Below are 27,444 nucleotides of genomic sequence, written 5' to 3' on the forward strand. Positions count from 1 at the left end.
CTCCAGCTTCTCCTGAGCTGTAGAGGCTCAGGGCAGAGAGGCGGAGGGAACTGGTTTCTCCCAGGAGGAGTGCTCGCCTTAAGGCCAGGAGAGGCGGGTCTCCTGGGGGCCGGGACCGCCCCTGGCCTCAGAGGAGATAAAGGCCAGTAAGCCCGGTCCCAGGTTGTGGGAGCAACGTCGTTGAATACCTGCTTCTGCCCAGACCCAGACCTGTCCTTCCAGAGTTCCCGTCCCCGCCCAGCTTCCTGCTTCGGACCCTGCCTCGCTCTTTGTGAACTGTTTCCAGACTCGTGACCCAGGACCGGACTTTGACCATGCCAACGGCAACCTTCCCCCCGGGACCAGCACATCACTACCCTTTAGTCTATCACACAAAGAGCAAAAATAAAAAAATAATCTAACAGCAGAAATGTGCAGATCACCTTTCAAGGAAGGAAGGAAAACTCTCAGGTAGATAAATGTAAAAATGTAAAAAGGGGGGGGGACACAAACAACAAACAGACAGAGCAGCCCCTTCCAGGGCATTCCAGGTCTTAATCAAATCAAGTGAAAAAGAGAAGAGGAGCCTGCGACCACTTTTCTCTCCCTTTTGTCATCGGAAATGAACACCTGCCCCCCCCCCCCATTATTGGCTAGGGAGCCCATTCCTCGCTAATAGATTTCAAGGGCCACCTGTTACCATAGCAGACCAGCAGCATGTCAGAAGCGTTCCATTTTAAAACAGGGAAGACAGAGGAGGAGAGCACGGCCGCTGCTCGTTGCCAAGGAAACGAGATCACTGCAGGAAGGACCCCAAACTTCAAGTGGTTTACATGTTCTACTTTTGAGAGAAACATTAACCTGTTCCTAGGCTGCTGTTGCTGCTGCTGGCGGCGGCCGGAGGGGGGGTGGGGGTGGCGAGGTTACATTTGCTAAAGAGAGACCGCCTGTGTCCTTTAAAAAAATCTTGCCCCCACTACTACCAAAGCAGGGAAGTGGAGACTGCAGGCGCTTTTAAGACAACCAGGACAACCACAAAAGCAATTTGGGGTTTGAGGGGATGTATAATGTACAAGGAACGCAGGTGGTGCTGTGGGTTAAACCACAGAGCCTAGGACTTGCCGATCAGAAGGTTGGTGGTTTGAATCCCCGCGACCCCTGCTCCTGCCAACCTAGCAGTTTGAAAGCAAAGTGCAAGTAGTAAATAGGTACCGCTCTGGCGGGAAGGTAAACAGCGTTTCCGTGCGCTGCTCTGGTTCGCCAGAAGTGGCTTAGTCATGCTGGCCACATGACCCGGAAGCTGTATGCCGGCTCCCTCAGCCAATAAAGCGAGATGAGCGCCGCAACCCCAGAGTAGGCCATGACTGGACCTAATGGTCAGGGGTCTCTTTACCATTACCTTTATAATGTTATACACAAGTGTATTTTTCTAGAAAAAGAGGTGCCGGAACTCACCATGAAAGCCTCCCTTGCTATAATGGCAATGGCGCCTAGCTGAGAGGTGCCACAACTGGGTTTTGGTGAGTCCTGGTTGAAAAAAAGCCCTGATTATATTATTATAAACCCTTCCCAGTTGTAGTTTCCATTAGACAACTGGTTGGCCACTGTGAGAACAGGGTGCTGGATTTGATGGGCATGTTTGGTCCCTTGGGAGCTGGCCCCTTTTTCGTAAAAACTTTTTTGTACTTTTGTATACCTTGGAATTCACCCAAGTCACACATACTGGTATGTTCTTCACTGTCAGCTCCTGCTGGGCTCCAGTCTTGTCTGCATGGAGGCCCTGAGATTATTATTACTGATTGCTGCATTGCATTTACACATTGCATTTCTGCCAAGTTTTACTGTTTTAAAATACTGAAACAACTACATGAACAAATGAAACATGGGCCCTGTGAGGGGAAAGGGGCAGATCGACCATTTGCCTTCCTTCCTTCCTTCCTTCCTTCCCCATCTCCTTTTTCCCCATAGGGCAGTTTTAGTTCATTCTTAGAGGGAGCGATCCTGCTGCCTGCCATAGACCATGGCCAGATTCTGCTTGTCCTGACTTCAAACTATTGCTCTCGCCAAAGTTGTCAGCTGCAGAGCTCGCAAGGGCTGCTATAATTTCAGGAGTTCCACGGAAAGGAAAACCCACCAGTGTGGATGGGATGAAAGATCACCCTGGAAAAATTCTGCTTTCTATGCAACACTTAAAACCAAAGCTCTGTAGCTGGGAGCTCCAGCTGTAACAATCCTGCTGTTATTTATTTCTTATCTCTCTCCAGAGGAATGAAAAGCCACCATCAATACTCCAGATATATTTCTAAAGAAAACCTGCCTTCCACTGTCTCAGTTTTGCGCCAATAGTTTTAAATTCAGAAAATGTCAGCGTGACCTGGCTTTTATTTATTTATTTATTTTTGCCTAAGAGGATGCTCAGTGAGTATTTCTCGCCTAAATGGCAACTGTAAACTCTGATAAGACCCTCTATGCAGCTGACTCTATGCAGCGCTCACTTCAAATACTGTAAGGCGCTAAATTATTCCACCTCATGAGCCTTGATAAAGGTAGCTTTGCATTACAAAGGAGTACTGGTGGAATTTGCTTCCTGGTAATAGATTCATAAATACCCATGATTTATCTATTTGCAAGGATTGCTGAACAATTCTCAGCAATTAACTCCGCTGAGCAATGCCTTATTGCTCTTATTTAGATGCTAATCTCATTTAAGAGCCATGCCATTGGAAAGCTAAGCCGATTTCAGCTTTATAGGCAAGATTTAATATCAAGTTGGGATTTCATAATACCCCGCAATCTTACAAAGCAGCAATATGGCACGCCTGTTCTACGGAACGCCACCAAGATCCTGATATTCTCTTATAGACCCTGTCATCAAGGCATTTCAAACTCGGAATAAAGGACATACCCCGGGGGAAAACAATTGCACAAAATAAAGGTAAAACAACTTGTTTCAGTCTTATTTATTTTTGGACTCTAGCACAGCAGTGGCTTGAATAAATTTGGGGGACAAGCTCTGTGGATTCATTTCCAAATACATTCTGCACTCTATGATTTGCTACAAATGAAAGCTGTCAAGCTGATGCCGCGTAAACTCTGCAGAGGCAGCGGAGAAGGCAAACACACATTCCCTTCGCCTAGCAGATTGAAGTGCCCTAGACTACCACCGAAAAGTCCAGCAATCAGAACCTCAGAGCTGAATAGCTGCCACCTCTTTTTAAATTATCAATACATCTGTTTTGCTCTATTGTGATCTGCATACATTGCACATCACCCTGGAAACCGATTTGCATAGAAATGCCTTAAATAAATAAAAGCACATTTCCTTCCTATAGTTTGCATGTCCTCTGCCTGAAACACCTTGACAGCCGACACAGACAACACTGAGCTAGATCAGGTGTGGGGAATCTTTGACCCTCCAGATGCTGGTGAAGTTGGTTAGAGCGGGTGCTGATAAACACTTAGGTTTGATCCCTGTATGGGGCAGCTGCCCATTCCTGCGTTGCAGGGAGTTGGAAAAGATTATCCTCAGGCTCCCTTCCAAATCTACAATTACAGTGGTACCTCGGGTTAAGAACTTAATTCGTTCTGGAGGTCTGTTCTTAACCTGAAACTGTTCTTTGTTTTTGTTTTTGTTAGAGTATTTATTAATTTTCCAACAAAAAAACATCCAATTAACATATCAAATCACAATCTGAAAAAAATCAAAAAAATCCAATTGTCTTCCAAATTATAAGCTTAATTTTGCAACTTCCCACGGTATGAATTCCAAAGCATTTCCAAATCTCAGTCCTGCCTCTCATCTCTCATCGATGTTTTCATAATTCCATATCAGGATTTTATCAACCTGAAACTGTTCTTAACCTGAAGCACCACTTTAGCTAATGGGGCCTCCGGCTGCCTCTGCGCCGCCGCTGCATGATTTCTGTTCTCATCCTGAAGCAAAGTTCTTAACCCGAGGTACTATTTCTGGGTTAGCAGAGTCTGTAACCTGAAGCATATGTAACCTGAAGCGTATGTAACCCGAGGTACCACTGTATATGACTCCATGACTTTATCATCCATGGTCACTGCCCATTGCTGGGGCTGATGCGAGTTGTATTTCACCAACATCTGGAAGGCCAAACATTCTCTACCCCTGAGCTAAATGGACCAATAGTCTGACTCAGCATCCTAGGTTCCTAACCAATTATCTAGAGGAATGTGTGGGGTCTCCCTCACCCGAAAGTCTTCAAACCAAGCCTCAGTCATCTGTCAGAAATGTTCCGGCTCCAACTTTCCTGCATCAAGCAGAAGGTTAGACACCAGCCAGACCCTCTCCAACTCCAAAGGACTCCCTACGAAATCCAGAAAGCACCAGAGAAGAATGGATGAGCAAGAAAATGGATTATGCAGAACTTGCAAAGCTAACAGGAAAAAATTAAGGGAATCTAATGATGAGTGTTTTAGGCAAGAATGGATGTTTTTGGGGGGCTACTTAAATGTTATAGTATGCTGAACTCACAAGCAGGATTTGAGCAATGAGCAACAGAGGTAATTAGATTATAATGTTGTGGTTATGATTTAACATTTAACAGACAGAAAACAGGGTGCTGCAGAAGGGGAGAAACAACAACTCCATGGAAAATGGGGTGGGAAGTCAACAAAAATGAGAGAGAAAATGTAATTGTGTATTGATTGTATATGTTAAAAAATGTTGAAATTTACCGGTAACTAAATATAATTTTTAATAAAGAAATCCAGAAAGCAGCACAGAAGGAGGGGAATGAGCAGAACAGGAGCTCTCTAAGGTGGCACTCGCAAGCTTACCTTAAGCCCTGGAAACAATTGCTATACTGTATAAAGGTAAAGGGACCCCTGACCATTAGGTCCAGTCGTGACCGACTCTGGGGTTGCAGCGCTCATCTCACTTTATTGGCCAAGGGAGCCGGCGTACAGCTTCCAGGTCATGTGGCCAGCATGACTAAGCCGCTTCCGGAGAACCAGAGCAGCGCACAGAAACGCCGTTTACCTTCCCTATTTATCTACTTGCACTGGTGTGCTTTTGAACTGCTAGGTTGGCAGGAGCAGGGACCGAGCAACGGGAGCTCACCCCGTCACGGGGATTCGAACCACCAACCTTCTGATTGGCAAGTCCTAGGCTCTGTGGTTTAACCAACAGCGCCACCCGCGTCCCTTGCTATACTGTATAGATAATGATAATAAAGTTCTCACCTTTGGCTATGCAACAAGTTCAAAAGGGGACAAATGGCTAGTAGCCACTGATAGCCCTCTGCTCCATGCTTTGCAAATTCCCAAGCCTGAGACCATGCTTTTTCTCCTTTCAAAAGATGGGGTGTGATAAGGAATTGGGAGAAGAGCAGGAGACGCAACAAAAAAATCTCACACTTGGCAGCTCAAGCACTTCTCCTGCAGTGTTCACAGTCTCCTGCCAGCAGGAGAAGGAAAACACACCCCACCCGTGACATTCAGTAGCATTACCGAACATAAGTTTAGGTGCCCTGCAGCAATCCATTCTTTCTTTTTTTAAATGCTTCTTCCAGCAGCTCCTGGAATCAAGGCTGCCCTGAAGGCTTGGAGAATTCACCAGAACAAGCATAAGGCTGTAGCAGCAGCTATGAAAACTGGGCCTTCCCATTGTGTCTTGGAAGCAGATGGTGGAGCTCCTTAGCTGCCTGCACTGGTGCCAGAATCCACCCACACCCATGTTGAAACATGGAGACATTCCCCTCCTCACCCCCCCATCAAGTGCTGTTTAATAAGCTGGCAAAAAAAATATATTAAAATATTTTTAAAGTTTAAAAATATACTTACGATTTAGCAATACTATATCTATATCTCCATCTCTATCTCTATATATGGCTCTGTCCCTGTGGAGAGGAGGTGATAGAATATTTGGCTGATGTGCTTTTTGCCTGTAATTTCTATAAAAATGACCAATTCAGACTGGTGAATCCGATTCTCTCAACATTTCCAAGGCAGGACTTCCAAATGGTATCCGGCTTACGCTTTGGCAGATTCAATAAATTTTTAAACTGAGACTGTTGCTGGATTTCTCTTTCTGGCTGCACAAATCTTCCCTGAAGAAGGCTATCCTGTCTGGCTGCTGTTCTCCTGCATTGTGATTTCTAATGTGGTTATGATATCCCCCCCCCCCGACTCACTCTTAACTTTCCCATTTTAAGGTGCTGTGTTGTATATCTTATTTGAGACATATTTTAGATATTCCTGGTACTTTATATAGTGGTACCTCGGGTTAAGAACTTAATTCGTTCTGGAGGTCCATTCTGAACCTGAAACTGTTCTTAACCTGAGGTACCACTTTAGCTAATGGGGCCTCCCGCTGCCGCCACGTGATTTCTGTTCTCATCCTGAAGCAAAGTTCTTAACCTGAGGTACTATTTCTGGGTTAGAGGAGTCTGTAACCTGAAGCGTCTGTAACCTGAAGCATCTGTAACCCAAGGTACCACTATATATTGCAGCCTACTTTGAAATATTTTGTATGTTACGATATTGTTGGCTTTATTTTGTTCAAGTCTATGACTGCATAATAAATGATCTATATTTAAAGACTCATGAGGTTATGGAATTGTAGAGTTGGAAGGGACCCCAAGGGTCATCTAGCCCAACCCTCTGCAATGCAACTAAATCTCAACTAAAGCATCCACGACAGATGATCATTCAACTTCTACTTTAAAACCTCCAATGAAGTCCATTGAGTCCACCACCTTCCAAGGGAGTCCGGGCCACTATCAAACAACTCTTACCATCAGAAACTTCTTCCTGATGTTTAGTTGGAATCTCCTTGTAACTTAAATCCACGGGAAGAAAACAAACTTTCTCCATCTTCTGAGTGACAGCTCTTTAGGTATTTGAAGATGGCTATCATATCTCCTCTTACTCAGGCTAAACATACCCAGCTCCCTCAACTGTTCCTCATAAGGCTCATAAGACCACTGAGCATTTTTGTTGCCTTCTTCTGCACACGTTCCAGCTTATCAATATCCTTCTTAAATTGTGGTGCCAAAAAGTGGACCCAGTACTCCAAGTGTGATCTGACCAAGGCAGAATAGAAGTATTATTACTTATCTAGATCTGGACACTATACGTCTGTTGACGCTACCTAGAATTCCCTTAAGCTTTTTTTGCTGATGCATCAAACTGTAAGCTCATGTTCTACTAAGTGAATTGTTTTTTTAAAAAAGCAAAGACTTTTTGCTGTTCTTTGTTTGCTTGTTTTTAAAAGTATAGATGCCACTTCAAATTGCTTAATTTGTGTCATTAAAATCTATTATATTCACCTTCAGAGCACTTTTGTTACAAACCAACTGCTGTGTGGGGGGAGTGAAACAATAATAATAAAAAAAGAATGTTAGAGAAAGTTACTGGCAATGTTCCTTCAGAATGCAGCTGTGCAAATGGGAGCAATATTTATTTAAGGGCTGTGGATGCTCTGACAAAGTGTTATGGCGCTGGGCAAATCATTATGCTAGACATCGCAGCCGTATGCATTATCGTGGTCTTGGTGCTCAAGCCTATTCAGCATAACAAATTTAACAACCGCGTTTGTAATCCCTAGTCGTTTCAGAGCATTTGGGATTCTGAATCTCATTGTTAGTCAGACATGCCCCCAACAGGGGAATCTTGGCATCATCTCGGCTAAATATGATAAACACAGGCAAACAAGCCTCTCTCATTATCCACTGCCCCAGGAACTTTTGGCTACGGCTCCAAACCCGACAAGAGCTGTGGGAGAGTGGAAGGCCAAGAATCAGTGCTGTTCTTTCTGTGACTACTCTGGCAAGCGGAGGCAGCATGAACGTGATTGTGACTCATGAGACAAAAGCAGGTGAATCAATCACACTTTAGAATCGAACAGCAAACTGCAACTTATATGGAACAGAAGAGCCTCTCGCGTGGCAAAGTCCAGACAGGACTGGAGAGTTTCTGCGTGAGCCAGATCAGGCTCACGGGGCCCTCAAGCGAATATAGGAAAACAGGCTCCCGTGAGTTGAAGAAAATGAGGCATTCCTTGGGCAAACAAGTTTGAAAATGCCTAGAGCAACCCATCTGTCTTCATGGGGTTTTGAGACAGGGATGAGGAACCTTTGGTCCTCCAGATACAGTTGGGCTACAGCTCTCATCATTCCTGACCACTCGCCATGTGGGTTGGGACTGGTGAAGGGGGGGGGAGCCAACAGTGTCTGGAGGGCTGTTGGCTCCATAGCGCTACCACTTCCCAAACCAAGAACCTCAGGGTGTTGGGGAAACAGTAGTGCTGGCAGCTAACGTTGTAGGAAGCTGTTTGTATTGTTGCTGTTGACATCCATCCGTCCTGAGAGATAATGGGCGGTGAAGTCTAACCGCTGGAGAATCATAACTTATGCCTCCTGTGTTGTTGTCGGTGTGTTAGCAGCACCCAAGTGACCTTCCCAGGGCGCAAGCCTGAGCAGTGTATATGGAAGTCCCAGGCTGCCCAGACGACAAGACCACCCTCTCAGCCTCGCTGATGTGGTCCAAAGGAAAGCAGAGCAATATGTTTGGCACCGGCTTGGCTGCAGAAGGAGGCGTACAAGGTGCCATCCAATCATCTAAGGGACTCCACTCCAGATTTGTATAGGATTTACTCCTTAGCCTTTTCTTCCCCCAAAGATATTGTCAGGAGTGCTTGCAGGAGCCAGGCCCTGTGACTGGTAGCGCTTCGCAGGACTGGGGCTTTCCTAAGTTTGTTCTGGATAGGCAAGGCGCGGACACAGCGGTTAGGCTGACTGGTAACTCACAGCACCTGGTGGCAAGAGCTGGGAAGGGTGATAAGGTCAGCATTTCCCTTTGGCTCTTTGCCACAGCAACACGCTTCCTGCCTTGCTGCATTTGGCTTCTTGACTCCTTGCTTCCTGATCCTCGGACCCTTGGCTCCTTGACTCCTGGTTTCTCTGACCCTCAGACCCCTGGTTTCCTGACTCCTGGCTTCCAGACTCCCGTTCCTGCTCCCATCCCACCATCTTGCCCCCGGTCCTGATGTTCTCAGCCGGGACTTCAACCGCCCGTAAACCAGACCGTGACAGATATCCCGCAAGGCAGCAGAGTTTCCTTATACTAGATGGGATGCCTTCCCAGGTTGACAAGTCCCATCTGCCCCTCATGTCTCACTCTACAGCAGGTGCAGAAAGCCTTTTATTGGTCATTGGACCAACTATTGGTCTCATTCTCTCCATCTGCTATAGCCTGTCTTCACATGCAGGGGGAGTCCCTAACTCCCCAAGGGTTTGAGACCCATCGGCTACTCTCACCTGGTTTAGCCAGCCAATCAAAGCCATTCCTGGCGTGCGGCTGCTGTCACATGCTGACAGCTTCTGGGAGCCGCAGGTGAGAGCTGAGTGCAGGGTGGGGACCAAAGGTGGGTAAACAACCCCAAAAGGAACATGATATGTTCCCCACTAGAGGGACTACCCCTCACCTAACACTCTATACACCACAGGGTATGTATTATTACTACTTTTAGTACAGTGGTACCTCAGGTTAAGTACTTAATTTGTTCCGGAGGTCCGTTCTTAACCTGAAACTGTTCTTAACCTGAAGCACCACTTTAGCTAATGGGGGCCTCCTGTTGCTGCCGCGCCGCCGGAGCACAATTTCTGTTCTCATCCTGAAGCAAAGTTCTTAACCTGAGGTAATATTTCTGGGTTAGCGGAGTCTGTAACCTGAAGCGTATGTAACCTGAAGCGTATGTAACCCGAGGTACCACTGTATTATTATCCACTCCACTCTAAGATCCCAGGGTGGATTACCACAATTTTAAATACTATATTAAAAACAGCTTTAAAAACTTACAAAAAATGCAATCACAAAAAAATGAGGGTCCCGAAAATATGCACCTCAGACCAGCCTAATCCAATCCACCACTGTGTTCAGACACCAATCCAGAATCTTCAGAGTCTCTCCTGATTCAGATGTTATAGAGAGGTAGAGTTGTGTATCATCAGCATTCTGATGATACCTTGCTCCGAAACTCCTAATAACCATTCCCAATGGCTTCATATAGATATTAAATTGCTCCTGGAGTAATTTTTTTCACACTTTTGGAACAGCTTAGGTTTCAGCTTACAATGAAGAGGAGTTTGCATCCTGATTTCAAATGTAATTTACATATTGCTGTAATGGATAGGTAAAATGTTTGTTTGTGGTATGGTTTTTTAAAAAAAATATCCCACCCGATTCTAAAGCACCCCACACTGTTTTGCAATGCTAATCTTCCTGTTCCAGAAATCTAGCCTTTGGAGAGCAAAAAAACAAAAACAAAAACCATTTACATGCTGTCTATAAAGGAAGGGCATTTTAATTAGATTTTATTGCAATATCGAGATATTAATATTTTACAAGAAGTAGTTTAAACAAACAACAACAACAAACACAGCGGGGAATGGGAATCTGAGGCCCTCCAGATGTTGCTGGACTCCATCTCTGTAATAATCTTAAATCTGCAAACTGTAATAATTTTAAGATGGAATGGGAAGGCGGTGTTAACACAGACATAATTCGCTTAGACTGTGCAGAGATTTGGAGTTGCACTGGAGAGTACAGAAGCAAAGCAACATCTTTGCTCTCCCATCAGAAACATGAGCAGCTAGGTGGTTCTGTTTGATTGCATTTTCCCCCTCTAACTGATGAATACCTGTTTTTCTGTTTACATCAAGAAGCCATAGTTTTCACATGAACAGGAAAAACAAGAGAGATGCCCTCCATTGAGCTGTGACAATGAAGGATAGCAGTGAGATGGACTTCCCTCCCCAATTCTAATGGCTTCTGTCCATCTTTTCCAGGCCTGCCTGTAATGAATTTTGCATAGTCCATGCAGGAGGCAGCAAAAAAAGGGACGCTGAGATCAGGCAATGATTGCTTCCCCTCCTGGCTCCGAGGGCAGGGAAGGAGGAACCTGTGACCCTCCCATTATTGGTGTGCTACAACTCCCATCATTGAAAAACAAAGGTGAAGAAGAGTAGACACTAGTATGGCCCCACACCAAGCAAGACAGTAACCCACTTTTGTGGGTGCTGAAAAATGTGGGTCTTTCACTACAAAAAGGGTGCAAAACTACTGCAAAACTTTGCTACCGCTTTGGAGTAAATCAGACAGTGCTGGTGATGCCTATGACTCACACTTTGAGTCTCAATTACTCAGTTTTAGAGGCGCCACAAAACATGGTGCTTCCACTGCAGAATGATCGCAGAACTTTGGTACCAGTTTGGAGTAAATCAGACCATGTTGCAGTTGGGGGCGATACCTACGACCCCCAGTGTATCAATTACTCAGTTTGTGTGTATGTGGGGGGTGCGTGTTGCAAAATGCAGGGTGTGCGCTACAAAACTATTACAAAACTTTGGCACCAGTTTGGAGGGGATCCCCAATTTGGGTGTTTGTAGTTAATGAAGTTCCAAAGGTCCATAGCTTTTTAGATACTACACCTGCTGTATCCTGGAACTGGTCATATGCAGTGCAGCTGATAATAATAATAATAATAATAATAATAATAATAATAATAATAATAATAATTTATTATTTATACCCCGCCCATCTGGCTGGGCCTCCCCAGCCACTCTGGGCGGCTTCCATAAAAACCAAAAATACAGTAAAATATCACACGTTAAAAACTTCCCTAAACAGGGCTGCCTTAAGATGTCTTCTGAATGTCAGGTAGTTGTTTATCGCTTTGACATCTGCTGGAAGGGCGTTCCACAGGGCGGGCGCCACTACCGAGAAGGCCCTCTGCCTGGTTCCCTGTAGCTTTGCTTCTCGCAATGAGGGAACCGCCAGAAGGCCCTCGGCACTGGACCTGATTTGAGTGTTGAATGGGACACAGCTGAAGGAAGACCAAGGAAGCTCCAGCAACCCTGGCCCTTGCCTATAAAAGCAAGTCTAGAGGGAGAGACTAGACTGGTGTCAGCAGGTTCCAGGAACCCTCTTGTGGTGAGATTTTGAGGGATGATCTGTGAGTTTGCTTAGGTCTGGGTAGAGAGCCAAGCTTGATGGAAGGAGTCCTGGGTGGGAGACAGGAGTCTGAGGTGTGTTGAGTGGAGAAGGGTTTCAGAATTTATCAGTATTTATTAGCAATTTCTGTATCAATGCTTCTATTGCCTATTTTTGCAACATTCGTTGTTGTTTGCTGTATACTGCTTAGAGAAAAGTTTCTATATTAAGTGGTACAGAAATTGACTAACTAACTAAAAAATAATAATAATGCCCTGAATATGCTGCACTAACTTATATGCAGAATTCATCATGCGAAAGGCTGGGCTGGATGAATCCCTAGCTGGAATTAAGATTGCCGGAAGAAATATCAACAACCTCAGATATGCAGATGACACAACCTTGATGGCAGAAAGTGAGGAGGAATTAAAGAACCTTTTATTGAGGGTGAAAGAGGAGAGTGCAAAATATGGTCTGAAGCTCAACATCAAAAAAACGAAGATCATGGCCACTGGTCCCATCACCTCCTGGCAAATAGAAGGGGAAGAAATGGAGGCAGTGAGAGATTTTACTTTCTTGGGCTCCATGATCACTGCAGATGGTGACAGCAGCCACGAAATTAAAAGACGCCTGCTCCTTGGGAGAAGGGCAATGACAGGCCTAGACAGCATCTTGAGAAGTAGAGACATCACCTTGCCAACAAAGGTCCGTATAGTTAAAGCTATGGTTTTCCCAGTAGTGATGTATGGAAGTGAGAGCTGGACCATAAAGAAGGCTGATCGCCGAAGAATTGATGCTTTTGAATTATGGTGCTGGAGGAGACTCTTGAGAGTCCCATGGACTGCAAGAAGATCAAACCTCTCCATTCTGAAGGAAATCAGCCCTGAGTGCTCACTGGAAGGACAGATTGTGAAGCTGAGGCTCCAGTACTTTGGCCACCTCATGAGAAGAGAAGACTCCCTGGAAAAGACCCTGATGTTGGGAAAGATGGAGGGCACAAGGAGAAGGGGGCGACAGAGGACGAGATGGTTGGATAGTGTTTTCGAGGTTACCAGCATGAGTCTGACCAAGCTGCGGGGGGCAGTGGAGGACAGGAGTGCCTGGCGTTCTCTGGTCCATGGGGTCACGAAGAGTCGGACACGACTAAACGACTAAACAACAACAAATGCGTGGTCCATATAGTATGTATCAGGAGGGTATGTATGTATTAGATTCTGCATAATCTGTATGTACCAGATTCTGCATAATCTGTATGTACCAGATTCTGCATAATCTGTATGTACCAGATTCTGCATAAAGGACAGATGGTGCTACAAAGAATAATCAGAAACATGATATTTAGTTGGAAGCTGACATGCCTATCTTTTGTTTTCAAGTAAAGATTGCTCCTGGCATAAAAGGGTAAAGCAGCACCACTGAGATTTGAGAGGGAATCAGCAAGTTTTTGTTTTTCACAGAATCAATATGTCAGATGCAGCATGAGATATAGAGAGCAGGGTCATTAAAACTTGAAGACATTCATATATTTTTTATTTTATTTTGCTTTAAAATGAAAGCCCTCTGGAATATTGTATATGAACATCTTGAAAATTATGGAAATTTCCCTGTCAAAAAATGACAAGCTGACTAATACTAAGGAGCATGTTTTAAACACAAATCTCTCTTCACTTCCCTGCCCCGCCCCCTTCACCCTTAGTCAAAAATCCTATTTCTACAGATCTCGTACTAGAAAAATATTACATTCTGCAGACTAATCTCACCTACTCTTAATAGATTTGGTACAGCACACAGCCCAACTGAGCACTCGTAAACAGTGAAGTTTTCTCCCTGCTGTATTTTAATTAGCTAGAACATGGTATTTATGAACATATCCTGACTGATTGATCCCATTGCATGCGCCAATATCAGCTACAGGTTCTTTCGTGGTTTGGTGGGGGCTTCACAGTCCCCAGTGTCGGCACCCAGCATAATAGGACACCTGTTGGGGCACATGTGTCCTAGCGAGGTCACTGATGGGTAAACATCAGGGAGAAAGGGCCTTTTCCAAAGTGGCACCCAGGTTGTGGCTCAGCTTTCCTAGGGAAGCTGGCCTGGTACCACCTGTGTGAAAATAATAATAATAATTTATTATTTATACCCCACCCATCTGGCTGGGTTTCCCCAGCCACTCTGGGCGGCTTCCAACAGAATATTAAAATACAATAGTCTATTAAACATTAAAAGCTTCCCTAAACAGGGCTGCCTTCAGATGTCTTCTAAAAGTCTGGTAATTGTTTTTCTCTTTGACATCTGGTGGGAGGGCGTTCCACAGGGCGGGTGCCACTACAGAGAAGGCCCTCTGCCTGGTTCCCTATAACTTGGCTTCTCGCAGTGAGGGAACAGCCAAAAGGCCCTCGGCGCTGGACCTCAGAGTCCAGGCAAAACGATAGGGGTGGCGGCGCTTCTTCAGGTATATTGGACCGAGGCCGTTTAGGGCTTTAAAGATCCTTTCTGTTTACCAAGGCCTTCTAAGCTATTTACGTCTACTGGGCACCTCCATTTTAAAATCTATGCTTTTAATCTTGATGATGTTGTGCTCTCATTTTTTCAGCTGTATCGATTTTATGCTGGGTACCTTTATTACAGGGGTCAGCAAACTTTTGCAGCAGGGGGCCGGTCCACTGTCCCTCAGACCTTGTGGGGGGCCGGAGTATACTTTGAAAAGAAAAAAAATGAACGAATTCCTATGCCCCACAAATAATCCAGAGGTGCATTTAAAATAAAAAGACACATTCTACTCATGTAAAAACACGCTGATTCCCGGACTGTCCACGGGCCAGATTTAGAAGGCGATTGGGCTGGATATGGCCCCCAGGCCTTAGCTTGTCTACCAATGTTTTAGTAGAACGGCAGATAACAGCAGCAACCAATTTTAGTACTACTAATACTTCTGCTACTGTTACCGTCGGCATAAGTGCACAGTCATGCTGGGATTATCATCCACCCAGTGTTGCATAATGGTTACTCTTGGACCATGACCTGGGAGTCCAGGATTCGAATCCCCACTCAGCCATGAAGCTCACTGGGTGACACTGGGCCAGTCACCATCTCTTGGCCTGTTTCATTTATCATTTCATTATTTCATGATGGGTGGTAGAGCTGAAAGGGGACATCTGCATCCCAGTGATGAGCTGGGAAATGTCAAAGTCCAGGAACTCGCTGTGGTAGCCCCCAAAGACAACCCCCCCCCCAAGGAAAACCCAGTATATGAGTATTTTCTCAGTTATAGAATAGTGAGCCAGAAAAAGGGTGGTGTAGCAGCTGGAAGTTTGGTTCCATCCACACCAAATGTTTAAAGCACAAGCCTTTTTCCAAATGGTCCTGGAGACTGAGGTTTGCCTCTCTTAGAGCTACAATTCCCAGCATCTTACGGTTCCCAGGATGCTTTCAATGCATGGTGTAGATGTGACTTCTGACTGGGGGGCGGGGAGACCTGAGTTTACAGCCATGACCAGCAGTGACGTTCACCAAATCACCTTGGACCCAGCTTACCTAACAAAGGGGTCATGTGCCAGGTCTCTCCTCCAAAACCCCCCAGTCTCGCAGCACTGGCAAAAACTACTCCTGCAGTAAATAAAGAACCAGAGCTGTTCTCTCCTGTGTCCCTGCTCCACTCCACCAATGTTTATGCCACCCTGTTATGGAACGGCAGTAACCACTTGCCATCATCCAATAAATGGACAGCCAACTGCATTTTTCTCCCTCTTTCATTTCGATCTATGAACGGCCACAAAGTTGTCCATTTTCAATTTTTAAAAGAATGATTTCATGATTCAGTTTTCTAAAAATAAATAAAAATCAACCAAGTCTTTTGAATTTAATGGGCAATTCTTACTAACACACACACACAGTTATTGCAAAAATTTCAAGACAGCCGCTGTTAATATTTTTCAAGTTACAGGAGAAAGAAAATACAGTATATGTATTTAATAGCATATTGAGGTGTATCTATCTATTTGAAAGCTACTTACATAAAAAAGGGCATCAGTTGGATAAGAGTCTCTTTTTTAGGGTTGGAAGCGAATTCTGGCACAGTCTGGATTACTTTGTTCATAACATTCCTTAAGTAATTCTGCAACTGTTTCCGCCTTTCTTCTACAAACTTTGCATCCTAAGAGGAGTGGGAGGGAGGAGAAAATGGAATTAGGCCACAGACTTAAATTTTTGTGCCAAGCAAAAATATAAAATGTAATTATCGAGTTCCCATCCTAAAATAAATAAAAGTCAAGCTGTACTGCAGATGGACAGCATAACCCAAAGTATGGAAACATCACAAAAAGGTCCAGAATCCAACTACGAATGCAGTATCAAACCTCAAAGCTGCACCATTGATGTGAAAATGGAAATTGGTCCTTAAAGTGAATTTCTGTTTGAATTGTAGACTGGAGGACATTCAGGATGTCATAGACTAGCTGATCTTGTATTTAGTATCAGTTTAAATGTATTTGCAAATAAAATATATTTTGCCTCGAAACAACATTTTGGTACAAATAATGCAGTGGAATTCAGAAGCTGCCTTCAGGATTACTAGCAAACATCTTATTGATTGGTTATTAAAACCACGACCTTTCCTTAAAAAATATGGATGTTCAAGGAAGCTTACAACATTCTAAACACAAGAACACACACATTGCAGGGAAAAATATTAGAAGAGATTTCAGAGACATATGACAGCACATCAAATGAAAATGAAATCCGAGGAATCGATACAAAAAACATTCCTTCGATACAAAGGTCATTTTTTCAGCTCATCAAAATGAAGATCTGCCTAAGAAACATCTCAATGAAGTGGCAAGAGACGAGAGGCAGAGGGATGAGCTTCCTCAGGTAGGGAGCGTCACAGCCTAGGTGCGGACTTGGGGAAGGCTATCTCAGACATTCCTGCAAGCCACGCCTCAGTGACTGAAGGGCTGGGGGGAAAGGGGAGGGGAGAACGAGAGAGCTTTTCCACTGGATCTCACAGTTGGGTAGGTTCATACAGGAGGAGCTGGCCCTTTAGATATCCTGAACCTGAAGCCATTCGGAGCCATTTAGGGCCCTGTAAAGCTAACAGACAACACTCTGAATTGTTCCCAGTGGAAGTGTTCTATTAATGGCATCACGTGGTTCCAAGAGTCAGATTCCGCCATTATCCTAGATGTCCCAGTCTGGACCAGTGGAAGATTCTGGATACTTTTCAAAGGAAGCTCCACATAAAGCACATTGCAACACATCCAGACACAATGTAAACTAAAGCAAGGGTAGCTAAACTTTTCTGGGGCAAGAGCCTTATTGACACATGCCCCCCGCCGTGTGTGTGTGTGAGAGAGAGAGAGCGCGCATGGCCAAACTATTACTTTTAAAACAATTATGGGGTGTCTTGGGGGTCCACAAAAAACCCTTTTCATATCACAGTATAATAATAATAATAATAATAATAATAATAATAATAATAATAATAATATATTTATACCCCGCCCATCTGGCTGGGCCTCCCCAGCCACTCTGGGTGGCTTCCATAAAAACCAAAAATACATTAAAATATCACACGTTAAAAACTTCCCTAAACAGGGCTGCCTTAAGATGTCTTCTGAATGTCATGTAGTTGTTTATCGCTTTGACATCTGCTGGAAGGGCATTCCACAGGGCGGGCGCCACTACCGAGAAGGCCCTCTGCCTGGTTCCCTGTAGCTTTGCTTCTCGCAATGAGGGAACCGCCAGAAGGCCCTCGGCGCTGGACCTCAGCGTCCGGGCAGAATGATGGGGGTGGGGGACCTATGTGAGCAGCAGATTCTTTTCTTTTTTTTAAGGAGGGCACAAAAAACCTATTGGGATGCTGGATAATGTGGTCCACAGTTTAGCCACACGTAAGGAAAGACATATGCAACTATGACTAGGATGCAGTTGGGATGGTTGCCACTTGATCCTTTATTAAGGCCACAGTAGACTCCTCTGCCTACAATGGTCAGGAAAGGAGAAGAAGAGGGAGCAGACTTCATTGCATTTTTTTGGTCAGGTGTGGGGAGACCCAGAACCTGTGATTCTGGATTTAGAGGGGGAAAGCACAGTCAAGAAACATCGAACAAGGCCCTTCAGACAACCCTCCCCCCCCCCTTTTCTCTTTTGAAAATCAGTTTTCACCATTATTATTTTTTGTAAGAACTAAGAGAACCAGCCAAGGATTATATTTACATCTGCACAAACAGCAGCAGCAGCAGCATAGCTCATTTGGGTCTCTTCCAATTCAGCACCTAGGGTCTCCCAGTCAACAACACATTAGAAACAAACAAATCTGGATGGAAGCCTGGAATGGAAAACGCCAAAGAGATTTGGTAGTCACTTAATGGAGTTTAGCAGTTCATAATCTGACTCTCCACCTGCTACTGCATATATATATGCATATATATATATATATGAATGAGAGACTTGCCAATTATATAGTCACCTACTCCAGAGGAAGGTGGGTGGACAGGAAACATCCAATGGGCATTGACCAGCACTCCCCACCAGTAGAAATAAAATGAAAGAATTAAAACATTAAAAGCTCATTTCAACCTAGCAGTCTGCTTTTTTCCACAGCCTATTCAGTTCCACGGAAGTACTATTGGGATGTCCAAGCGTGAGAATGGGCAACTGATTTTGGACAGCAGAGATTGCTACTCCCTTCCTTAGAATTACATTACATTCAAGTAGACTCACTGCCTCATCCAAAATATGGTACTTCAACGAAGGCTGTGCATTTGCATTAGACCCACAGAGTCCTTACAAGAGTTTAAATCTCACAAGACTACATATTTATCCCACTAAAGAGATGTCTATGCGTGCTCTCAGAAATCCTTACAGCAACCTTGTCAGGCCGATGAGTTTTATTAGGGCAGCGTAACCCCAGGATCCAGCACTGCTTCAACTGTTCTTCCCCCAGCAATGGCCATTAAGAGTCCTGACACTTCTGCTTATTATTTACCGTATTTTTCGCTCTATAAGACGCACCCGACCATAACACGCACGTAGTTTTTAGAGGAGGAAAATCCGTAGGCATGCCACCTGTAGGCATTCCCTCCATAACACGCACAGACATTTCCCTTTACTTTTTGGGAGGAAAAAAGTGAGTGTTATGGTGCAAAAAATACGGTAGTTATTTTTATTAGTCAGTATTTATTTTTATTTTTTGGTTCATAGCAGGACCAATATTTGAACCAGAGACTTCTTTGCCACCACGTCTCTGAACAAACAAAAAAATCGACATCTTATGACTGGAGACAAAGCAGGATTTGCAGTATAGTGGTACCTCGGGTTAAGTACTTAATTCGTTCAGGAGGTCCGTTCTTAACCTGAAACTGTTCTTAACCTGAAGCACCACTTTAGCTAATGGGGCCTCCCGCTGCCACTGCGCCGCCGGAGCATGATTTCTGTTCTCATCCTGAAGCAAAGTTCTCAACCCGAGGTACTATTTCTGGGTTAGCGGAGTCTGTAACCTGAGCGTATGTAACCTGAAGCATGTGTAACCCAAGGTACCGCTGTATCCAGTGAAATAAGTGAGGTTCTAGAAAATGGCTCAACATCCCATCCCGTGCTCTTTACTCAGCCGTCACAGGTAAATTCAGACCTGGTTAATTCAAGCACTCTTGTAATTTGGGTAGAAGAAATACAGATAATGGTAAAGGTAAAGGTAAAGGGACCCCTGACCATTAGGTCCAGTCATGGCCGACTCTGGGGTTGCGGTGCTCCTCTCGCTTTACTGGCCGAGGGAGCCGGCGTACAGCTTCCGGGTCATGTGGCCAGCATGACTAAGCCGCTTCTGGAGAACCAGAGCAGTGCACGGAAATGCTGTTTACCTTCCCGCCAGAGCGGTACCTATTTATCTACTTGCACTTAACGTGCTTTTGAACTGCTGGGTTGGCAGGAGCAGGGACCAAGCAACGGGAGCTCACCCTGTCGCGGGGATTCGAACCGCCGACCTTCTGAATGGCAATTCCTAGGCTCTGTGGTTTAACCCACAGTGCCACCCGTAGTGCTACCCAAATATTTACACTATGGATATTTTTTATGGCTGCCCTTTTGAAGCAAAATTTGATTGTCTGAAAGAGACAATGCCAGAAAGTCATTAGGACTGTGTGCAAGACATCCTGGTGTGGAGAAAGAGGATAGAAGAAAACATTTCTCCCTCATCTCAGAACACTAGAACTCATGAACGTTAAGTGAAAAGGGAATGATGGAAAATTCAGGACAGGTATAAGAAAATACTTATTCATGCAGTGCATAACTGAACTATGGAATTTGCTCCCCAAAGAGTGCTTGCTTGTTTCCCAGAGACATCTGGTTGGCCACTCTGAGAACAGAATGCTGGACTAGATGGGCTACTGGCCTGATCCATCAGGACTCTTATGTTCTTAATCCTGACCCATCACACTCCCTTTTTCACCCAGGTATCCAACTCCCTTTGCTTGTGTTTGCTGATGAGGTCAGGGTTTTTAATAATGTAACCCTAATACACAACACGGGACGCGGATGGTGCTGTGGGTTAAACCACAGAGCCTAGGACTTGCCGATCAGAAGGTCGGCAGTTCGAATCCCCGCAACGGGGTGAGCTGCCATTGCTCGGTCCCTGCTCCTGACAACCTAGCAGTTCGAAAGCATGCCAAAAAAGTGCAAGTAGATAAATAGGTACCACTCCAGCGGGAAGGTAAATGGTGTTTCCGTGTGCTGCTCTGGCTCGCCAGAAGCGGCTTAATCATGCTGGCCACATGACCCAGAAGCTGTACACCGGCTCCCTCGGCCAATAAAGTGAGATGAATGCCGCAACCCCAGAGTCAGTCACGACTGGACCTAATGGTCAGGGGTCCCTTTACCTTTAATACACAACACTATGCATTTCTTTATTAGTGCAAGATCTCGGAGCAGAAATTGGCCCAAAGAAAGTTCCATTTAATCCAAAGCAACTCAGTCAGACATTGGTTCACGACGCAAATCTCTGGAGCTTAGTGCTGCTTAACTGATCTCTTCTTTCATTGCAACACTTAAGAGTGCAAAAAATAAAAATAGGAAAGTCAGAAAATACTGTATAGCCAAGTAGGTTTGCACCTATGATTGTATTTTGGAAAAAACATCCATGTCTCAAATTTGAAGAATCAAACTGGTAATTGTTCTAAAGAGACCAATAAGTACTGCTTAATTGGTAAAATACATTACACACTCTTGTTTTTGTCAGCTTAAAAACTCTCACAGGAGATATGGATGCTCAATGAAGTGGAAACCTTTATGGACCTACTTAATGATCTTGCAAAAATCGCTATTTGGGGATTCTTATGGAAATTCATCAGAAAGTTAACAGGAACCATGACTTGAAAAGATCTCCACCTGGGAAATTATTTTTAAAATTCATTATTTGCACCGTAATGCGAGAACAAATTATCTGAAACACCTTTGTTTAGCTACAGTTTCTAAACTTGTATTGATGGCAAATGGGCAAAGGTCCCTAGGGAGTGTGCTCCACAGGCAGAATGGCACCATGATGAAGACACTTCCATCTGCAGCCTCTCTTTTTAGAGTCCAGGGTGGAAAGCTGCAGCTCCATCCAGGGAGACTACTCCATCTATAGCAGGGGTCAGCAAACTTTTTCAGCAGGGGGCCGGTCCACTGTCCTTCAGACCTTGTGGAGGGCCGGACCATATTTTGAAAAGAAAAGAAATGAACGAATTCCTACGCCCCACAAATAACCCAGTGATGCATTTTAAATAAAAGGACATGTTCTACTCATGTAAAAACACTCTGATTCCCGGACCGTCGCAGGCCGGATTGAGAAGGTGACTGGGCCGGATCCGGGCCCCCGACCTTAGTTTGCATACCCATGATCTATAGCTACTACTTCTGAACACTACAGCATCATTCAGCTACAAGAGCACACTAAACCTTTATCTGTGGATACAGATATTTTCTTTGTGGCACATTTTTCTTTCTTTGCAGGTTGCAGGAAAGGAAGCCCAAGTAACTGGAGATTCACAAATTCTGATTGATAAACTCAAAACCAAAACAGGAGAGCAAAGTTCCACCAGGAATTTGAGGTTTTGCAAATCACAGCTGGTCTTAAACCGACATTATTACCTAACAGATGGTTAACACGGGCTGAGGTGTTTCATCGAAGACGTTCCTAATACTGTCCCTTGCACAGGCTACTATAAGCAGCATGATTCTCTGTGTTATCCAGCCAGCTAAATAGATCATTAAAAAGACATTTTTTTTTTTTTATTTTGCAACATAGACACCCTGATTACTGCATTCCGCTGAGGACCAAAAACTACACTCTGCTCTAATGTAATCATTTGCTGTGCAGCCTGGCAAAACTAGCTGCTAAGGAAGGCAGTCTTAGGGAACAAGAGCTAAGGGAGCACTTTCATTTTTTTAAACCAGAAGATGGATCAGGACTCAAACTCAGTGAAGTCAAAGCATACTGTGGAAACATGTCTAGTCCATTCTTTTTTTCTTTTCTTTTTTAAATACAACCAAAGAGGGTTGCCCTGGCTTTAAAATTATCAAGTTAGCTCTATGAGCATAATTTAACACACCTCCACCTTGCATTCAGCTCTCAACGGTGGCTCCTTGAAGCTGTCAGAATGTGACAGCAGCCACACCCTGAAACGGCTTCCACTGGCCAGCTAAACCAGGTGAGGGCAGCCAATGGGTCTCAAACTATGAGTGAGTTAGGGACACGCCCTGCATGTGAAGACAGGCTCTGATGGATTGAGCAGACAAGACCTATCGTGGGTCCAGTGGTCCAGAAGGCAGTTTCTGCACATGCTGTAGAGCAGGCATAGGCAAACTCGGCCCTCCAGATGTTTTGGGACTACAACGCCCATCATCCCTAGCTAACAGGACCAGTGGTCAGGGATGATGGGAGGTGTAGTCCCAAAACATCTGGAGGGCTGTGTTTGCCTATGCCTGCTGTAGAGGGAAGTGAGAGGCAGGTGAGGCTTGTCAACCTGGGGAGGTGGCCCATATAGGAGACGGAAAACACTGTTTTTTTGAAATGATGCATGACTAAAAAGTGTTGTCGCCAACATAAAAAGTTTGGAAAGCTCTGGAGCAAACTCTACACAAATCTGGAGTGGAGTCCCTAAGACGGTTGGAGGGTGCCATGGACGCCATCTCCTTCCAGCAACTCCTGAAGCCAAGCAGGTGCCAAATGTATTGCTCTGCTTTCCTTTGAATCAGTGTGTCGTGGGCCAGGAGTCAGCTTCGCCTGCTCAACAGCAGCCTGAAGGGGGAGAAGGCAGAGTGACTCCACCTGCAGCTGATCAGCCTTCAAGGACACAGAGGAGGAGGCACTGATGAGAACCACCTGGCTTCAGCCTTCTCCCCCTTCAGGCTGCTGTTCAGCAGATGAAGCTGATTCATGGCCCATGACACACATCAGTGAAGTCAAAAGGGGGGTCTTTTCGTCTGGGCAGCCCAGCACCACCATACACACTGCCCAGACTTGCGCCTTGGGGAGGTCACTTTGGTGCTAATAATAATAATAATAATAATAATAATTATTATTATTATTATTATTATTATTATTATTATTATTATTTACTATTTATACCCCACCCATCTGGCTAAGTTTCCCCAGCCACTCTGGGCGGCTCCCAATCGAGTGTTAAAAACAATACAGCATTAAATATTAAAAACTTCCCTAAACAGGGCTGCCTTCAGATGTCTTTTAAAGATAAGATAGCTGCTTATTTCCTTCACATCTGAAGGGAGGGCGCCACTACCAAGAAGGCCCTCTGTCTGGTTCCCTGTAACCTCACTTCTCGCAATGAGGGAACCACCAGAAGGCCCTCAGCGCTGGATCTCAGTGTCTGGGCTGAATGCTGGGGGTGGAGACACTCCTTCAGGTATAGAGGACCGAAGCCGTTTAGGGCTTTAAAGGTCAGCACCAATGTCGTGGTTTGACTTCACCCCCTTGAGACGCACTACATTGTTTCTCGAGACAGATGCATGCCAACAACAAACAACTTTACTTACCTACCACAACGGGACAGCTATTTGCTGTCATTTCCTATCCAAGCAAGTGAACAATGACAAGAGTTGGGAAATGGGAGCGTCACCATTTGCTTGCCTTCCACTCTCCCTTTGGGTGGCTGCGTAGACTGGACCCAGAAGAAGAGGGCAAGCAAATAAGTATTCACAGGAATGGGGAAGCCTCTGAGGGTCAGTGATGAATGGGAGTCCTACAGGAGCAGCTCTTTCTGTCCCTTCCTAGGAACTAGGGATATAGGAACCTATGAAAATGCCCTATACCACATCAAACCTTTGGTCCGTCTAGCTCAGTACACTGACTGGTAGTGCCTCTTCAGGTTTTCAGATACGGGATTTTCCCAGCCGTACCTGGAAATGCTGGGGACTGAACCTGGGATATCCAGCATCCAAGATGGATGCTCTACCACTGAGCTAAGAAGACCCATGCGCTCAGGCAGACAGAAGCTTAATTACGGTGTGTGTGTGTGTGTGTGTGTGTGTGTGTGTGTCCTTTTAAAGTGAAGAGTATCTTAAGTGCCTTTGCAGAAAGGCAGCATATAAAAAGGCAGTGAATCTTAATTTGCAATTTTCAGAAAATTGCAGAAACATACAGGAATTCCCCGCCCCTCCGTGCTTCAAAAGCTCAAGGTGATTTCAGCTGCCCTTTGAAAACATTTCACTCATTTTCTTGTTCTCAAGTGACTGCTACAACAGTAACAGAGAGCATACTATCCCACCTCGAATTTCTTTTTATCAACGCTATAAATACTTCACACAATGTACTTCAACTTGCCTTCCTCACTTAAGCTTTGACCTGAAATCATAACCTTCCTCTCTCCAGGCCCCATGCCCCAGTGATTTCACATGTCCTTAAAAATACCCAGGACAACCCCAAATCCCGCTAACCCAAGTTGTGGTCTGACACAGCAGAGGCAGAGAGGGCAGCACTGTTAACCATAGTACAGTGGTACCTCAGGTTAAGAACTTAATTCGTTATGGAGGTCTGTTCTTAACTTGAAACTGTTCTTAACCTGAAGCACCACTTTAGTTAATGGGGCCTCCCGCTACCGCTGCACAATTTCTGTTCTCATCCTGAAGCAAAGTTCTTAACCCGAGGTACTATTTCTGGATTAGCGGAGTCTATAACACAAGAACACAAGAAGAGCCTGTTGGATCAGGCCAGTGACTCATCTAGTCCAGCGTCCTGTTCTCACAGTGGCCAACCAGATGCCTGTAGAAAATCTGCAAGCAGAACTCAAACCTACCAACACTCTCTCCTCCTATGGTTTCTAGCAACTGGTATTCAGAAGTATTGCTGACTCTGACTATGTGGGAAAAGCATAGTCATTGTGGCTGGTAACCACTGATAGCCGTATCCTCCATGAATTTGTTTAATCCTCTTTTAAAGACATCCAAGCTGACATAAAGCTCGAAGTGTGTGTTTCAAAGTAAGCCCAAAGTTTGCTTTCAGCTAAAGCTATTTTACCCGGTGTCGTGTTCAAATAAACAACTGGAAGGTGGGCACAAAAACAGAGGTTCCAGATTTTGTCTGCCTGAAAAATTATCACTATTGTTAAATTTATTACCTTTCACCAGCAGGTCCCAGGACAGGTTACAACCATTTTAAAAATTAAGAACAGTTAAATGGAGAAATTAATGGACCTAACTTAGTCTTGTTCATTTTCTTGTGAGGGAAAAAGGCAAGGTATAAATAAATATGTTGTTGCTGCTGCTGCTGTTGTTATTATTATTCAGTGGGTTTACTCTGAGTAAAAATTAAATATCATCCTTAGTGGTTTATTTGCGCAGCTTAAAATCTTCCAACCATGATTTTAGGACAGACTAAAAAATATTCTTAAAATCCTTTCACAACTTGTGTTTCATTTGACCTCTGATAATTACAGAAGTTATTTTTCACAAGCTAACAGATCTATGAACTACATGAAGGCCACTGGATTATGACATGCCAGTGTCTAACACAGAAACCCTTTCCAACAGAAGGAGTGTCTTCCCAACACAGGCTCCCTAAGCAGGTGAGAAGGGATGAACACTCCATTTAGCTTTCTATCTTAATGTCCAACCAGTGATATATGTACTCAGTCGTTAGACGGTTTTTTATTTGAATGATATGCTCTCAGTGCCTGTTGTTGTTGTTTAGTCGTTTAGTCGTGTCCGACTCTTCGTGACCCCATGGACCAGAGCACGCCAAGCACTCCTGTCTTCCACTGCCTCCCACAGTTTGGTCACACTCATGCTGGTAGCTTCGAGAACACTGTCCAACCATCTCATCCTCTGTCGTCCCCTTCTCCTTGTGCCCTCCATCTTTCCCAACATCAGGGTCTTTTCCAGGGAGTCTTCTCTTCTCATGAGGTGGCCAAAGTATTGGAGCCTCAGCTTCACGATCTGTCCTTCCAGTGAGCACTCAGGGCTGATTTCCTTCAGAATGGAGAGGTTTGATCTTCTTGCAGTCCATGGGACTCTCAAGAGTCTCCTCCAGCACCATAATTCAAAAGCATCAATTCTTCGCCGATCAGCCTTCTTTATGGTCCAACTCTCACTTCCATACATCACTACTGGGAAAACCATGGCTTTAACTATACGGACCTTTGTTGGCAAGGTGATGTCTCTGCTTTTTAAGATGCTGTCTAGGTTTGCCATCGCCTTTCTCCCAAGGAACAAGCGTCTTTTAATTTCGTGACTCCTGTCACCATCTGCAGTGATCATGGAGCCCAAGAAAGTAAAATCTCTCACTGCCTCCATTTCTTCCCCTTCTATTTGCCAGGAGGTGATGGGACCAGTGGCCATGATCTTCGTTGCTAGCGTGTGAAATGAGTGCAATTGTGCGGTAGTTGGAGCATTCTTTGGCACTGTCCTTCTTTGGGATTGGGATGTAGACTGATCTTCTCCAGTCCTCTGGTAACTGCTGAGTTTTCCAAATTTGCTGGCATATTGAGTGTAGCACCTTAACAGCATCATCTTTTAAAATTTTAAATAGTTCAGCTGGAATATCATCACTTCCACTGGCTTTGTTATTAGCAGTGCTTTCTAAGGCCCATTTGACTTCACTCTCCAGGATGTCTGGCTCAAGGTCAGCAACCACACTACCTGGGTTATATGAGTCATCCATTTCTTTCTGGTATAGTTCCTCTGTGTATTCTTGCCACCTCTTCTTGATGTCTTCTGCTTCTGTTAGGTCCTTTCCACTTTCGTCTTTTATTATGGTAATCTTTGTACGAAATGTTCCTTTCATATCTCCAATTTTCTTGAACAGATCTCTGGTTTTTCCCATTCTATTGTTTTCCTCTATTTCTTTGCATTGCTCGTTTAAGAAGGCCTTCTTGTCTCTCCTTGCTATTTTTTGGAATTCTGCATTCAATTTCCTGTATCTTTCACTATCTCCCTCGCATTTTGCTTGCCTTCTCTCCCCCGCTATTTGTAAGGCCTCGTTGGACAACCACTTTGCTTTCTTGCATTTCCTTTTCATTG

At 44.6% G+C, this 27,444-nt stretch overlaps 1 protein-coding gene and 1 long non-coding RNA gene across 4 annotated transcripts in view; both read right to left on the bottom strand.

The window, feature by feature from the left end:
- The window catches only part of SNX29 (sorting nexin 29), a 231,346-nt gene that overhangs the window by 38,493 nt on the left and 165,409 nt on the right, over nt 1-27,444 (bottom strand). For all 3 annotated transcript variants that reach the window (XM_079952375.1, XM_079952373.1, XM_079952374.1), the window contains one exon: nt 15,951-16,090. In XM_079952375.1, the coding sequence (XP_079808501.1) occupies nt 15,951-16,090 (140 nt within the window). The remainder of the gene's footprint in view (nt 1-15,950; nt 16,091-27,444) is intronic.
- Nucleotides 10,306-12,177, bottom strand: LOC307202482. The gene is made up of 2 exons (XR_013832903.1): nt 11,807-12,177; nt 10,306-11,473 (listed from the first exon to the last, which is right to left on the bottom strand). It is a non-coding gene; the product is annotated as an uncharacterized lncRNA (long non-coding RNA).

Source organism: Podarcis cretensis, assembly GCF_951804945.1.
Source record: "Podarcis cretensis genome assembly, chromosome: 14".
In the NCBI taxonomy this organism is placed as follows: Eukaryota; Metazoa; Chordata; class Lepidosauria; order Squamata; family Lacertidae; genus Podarcis; species Podarcis cretensis.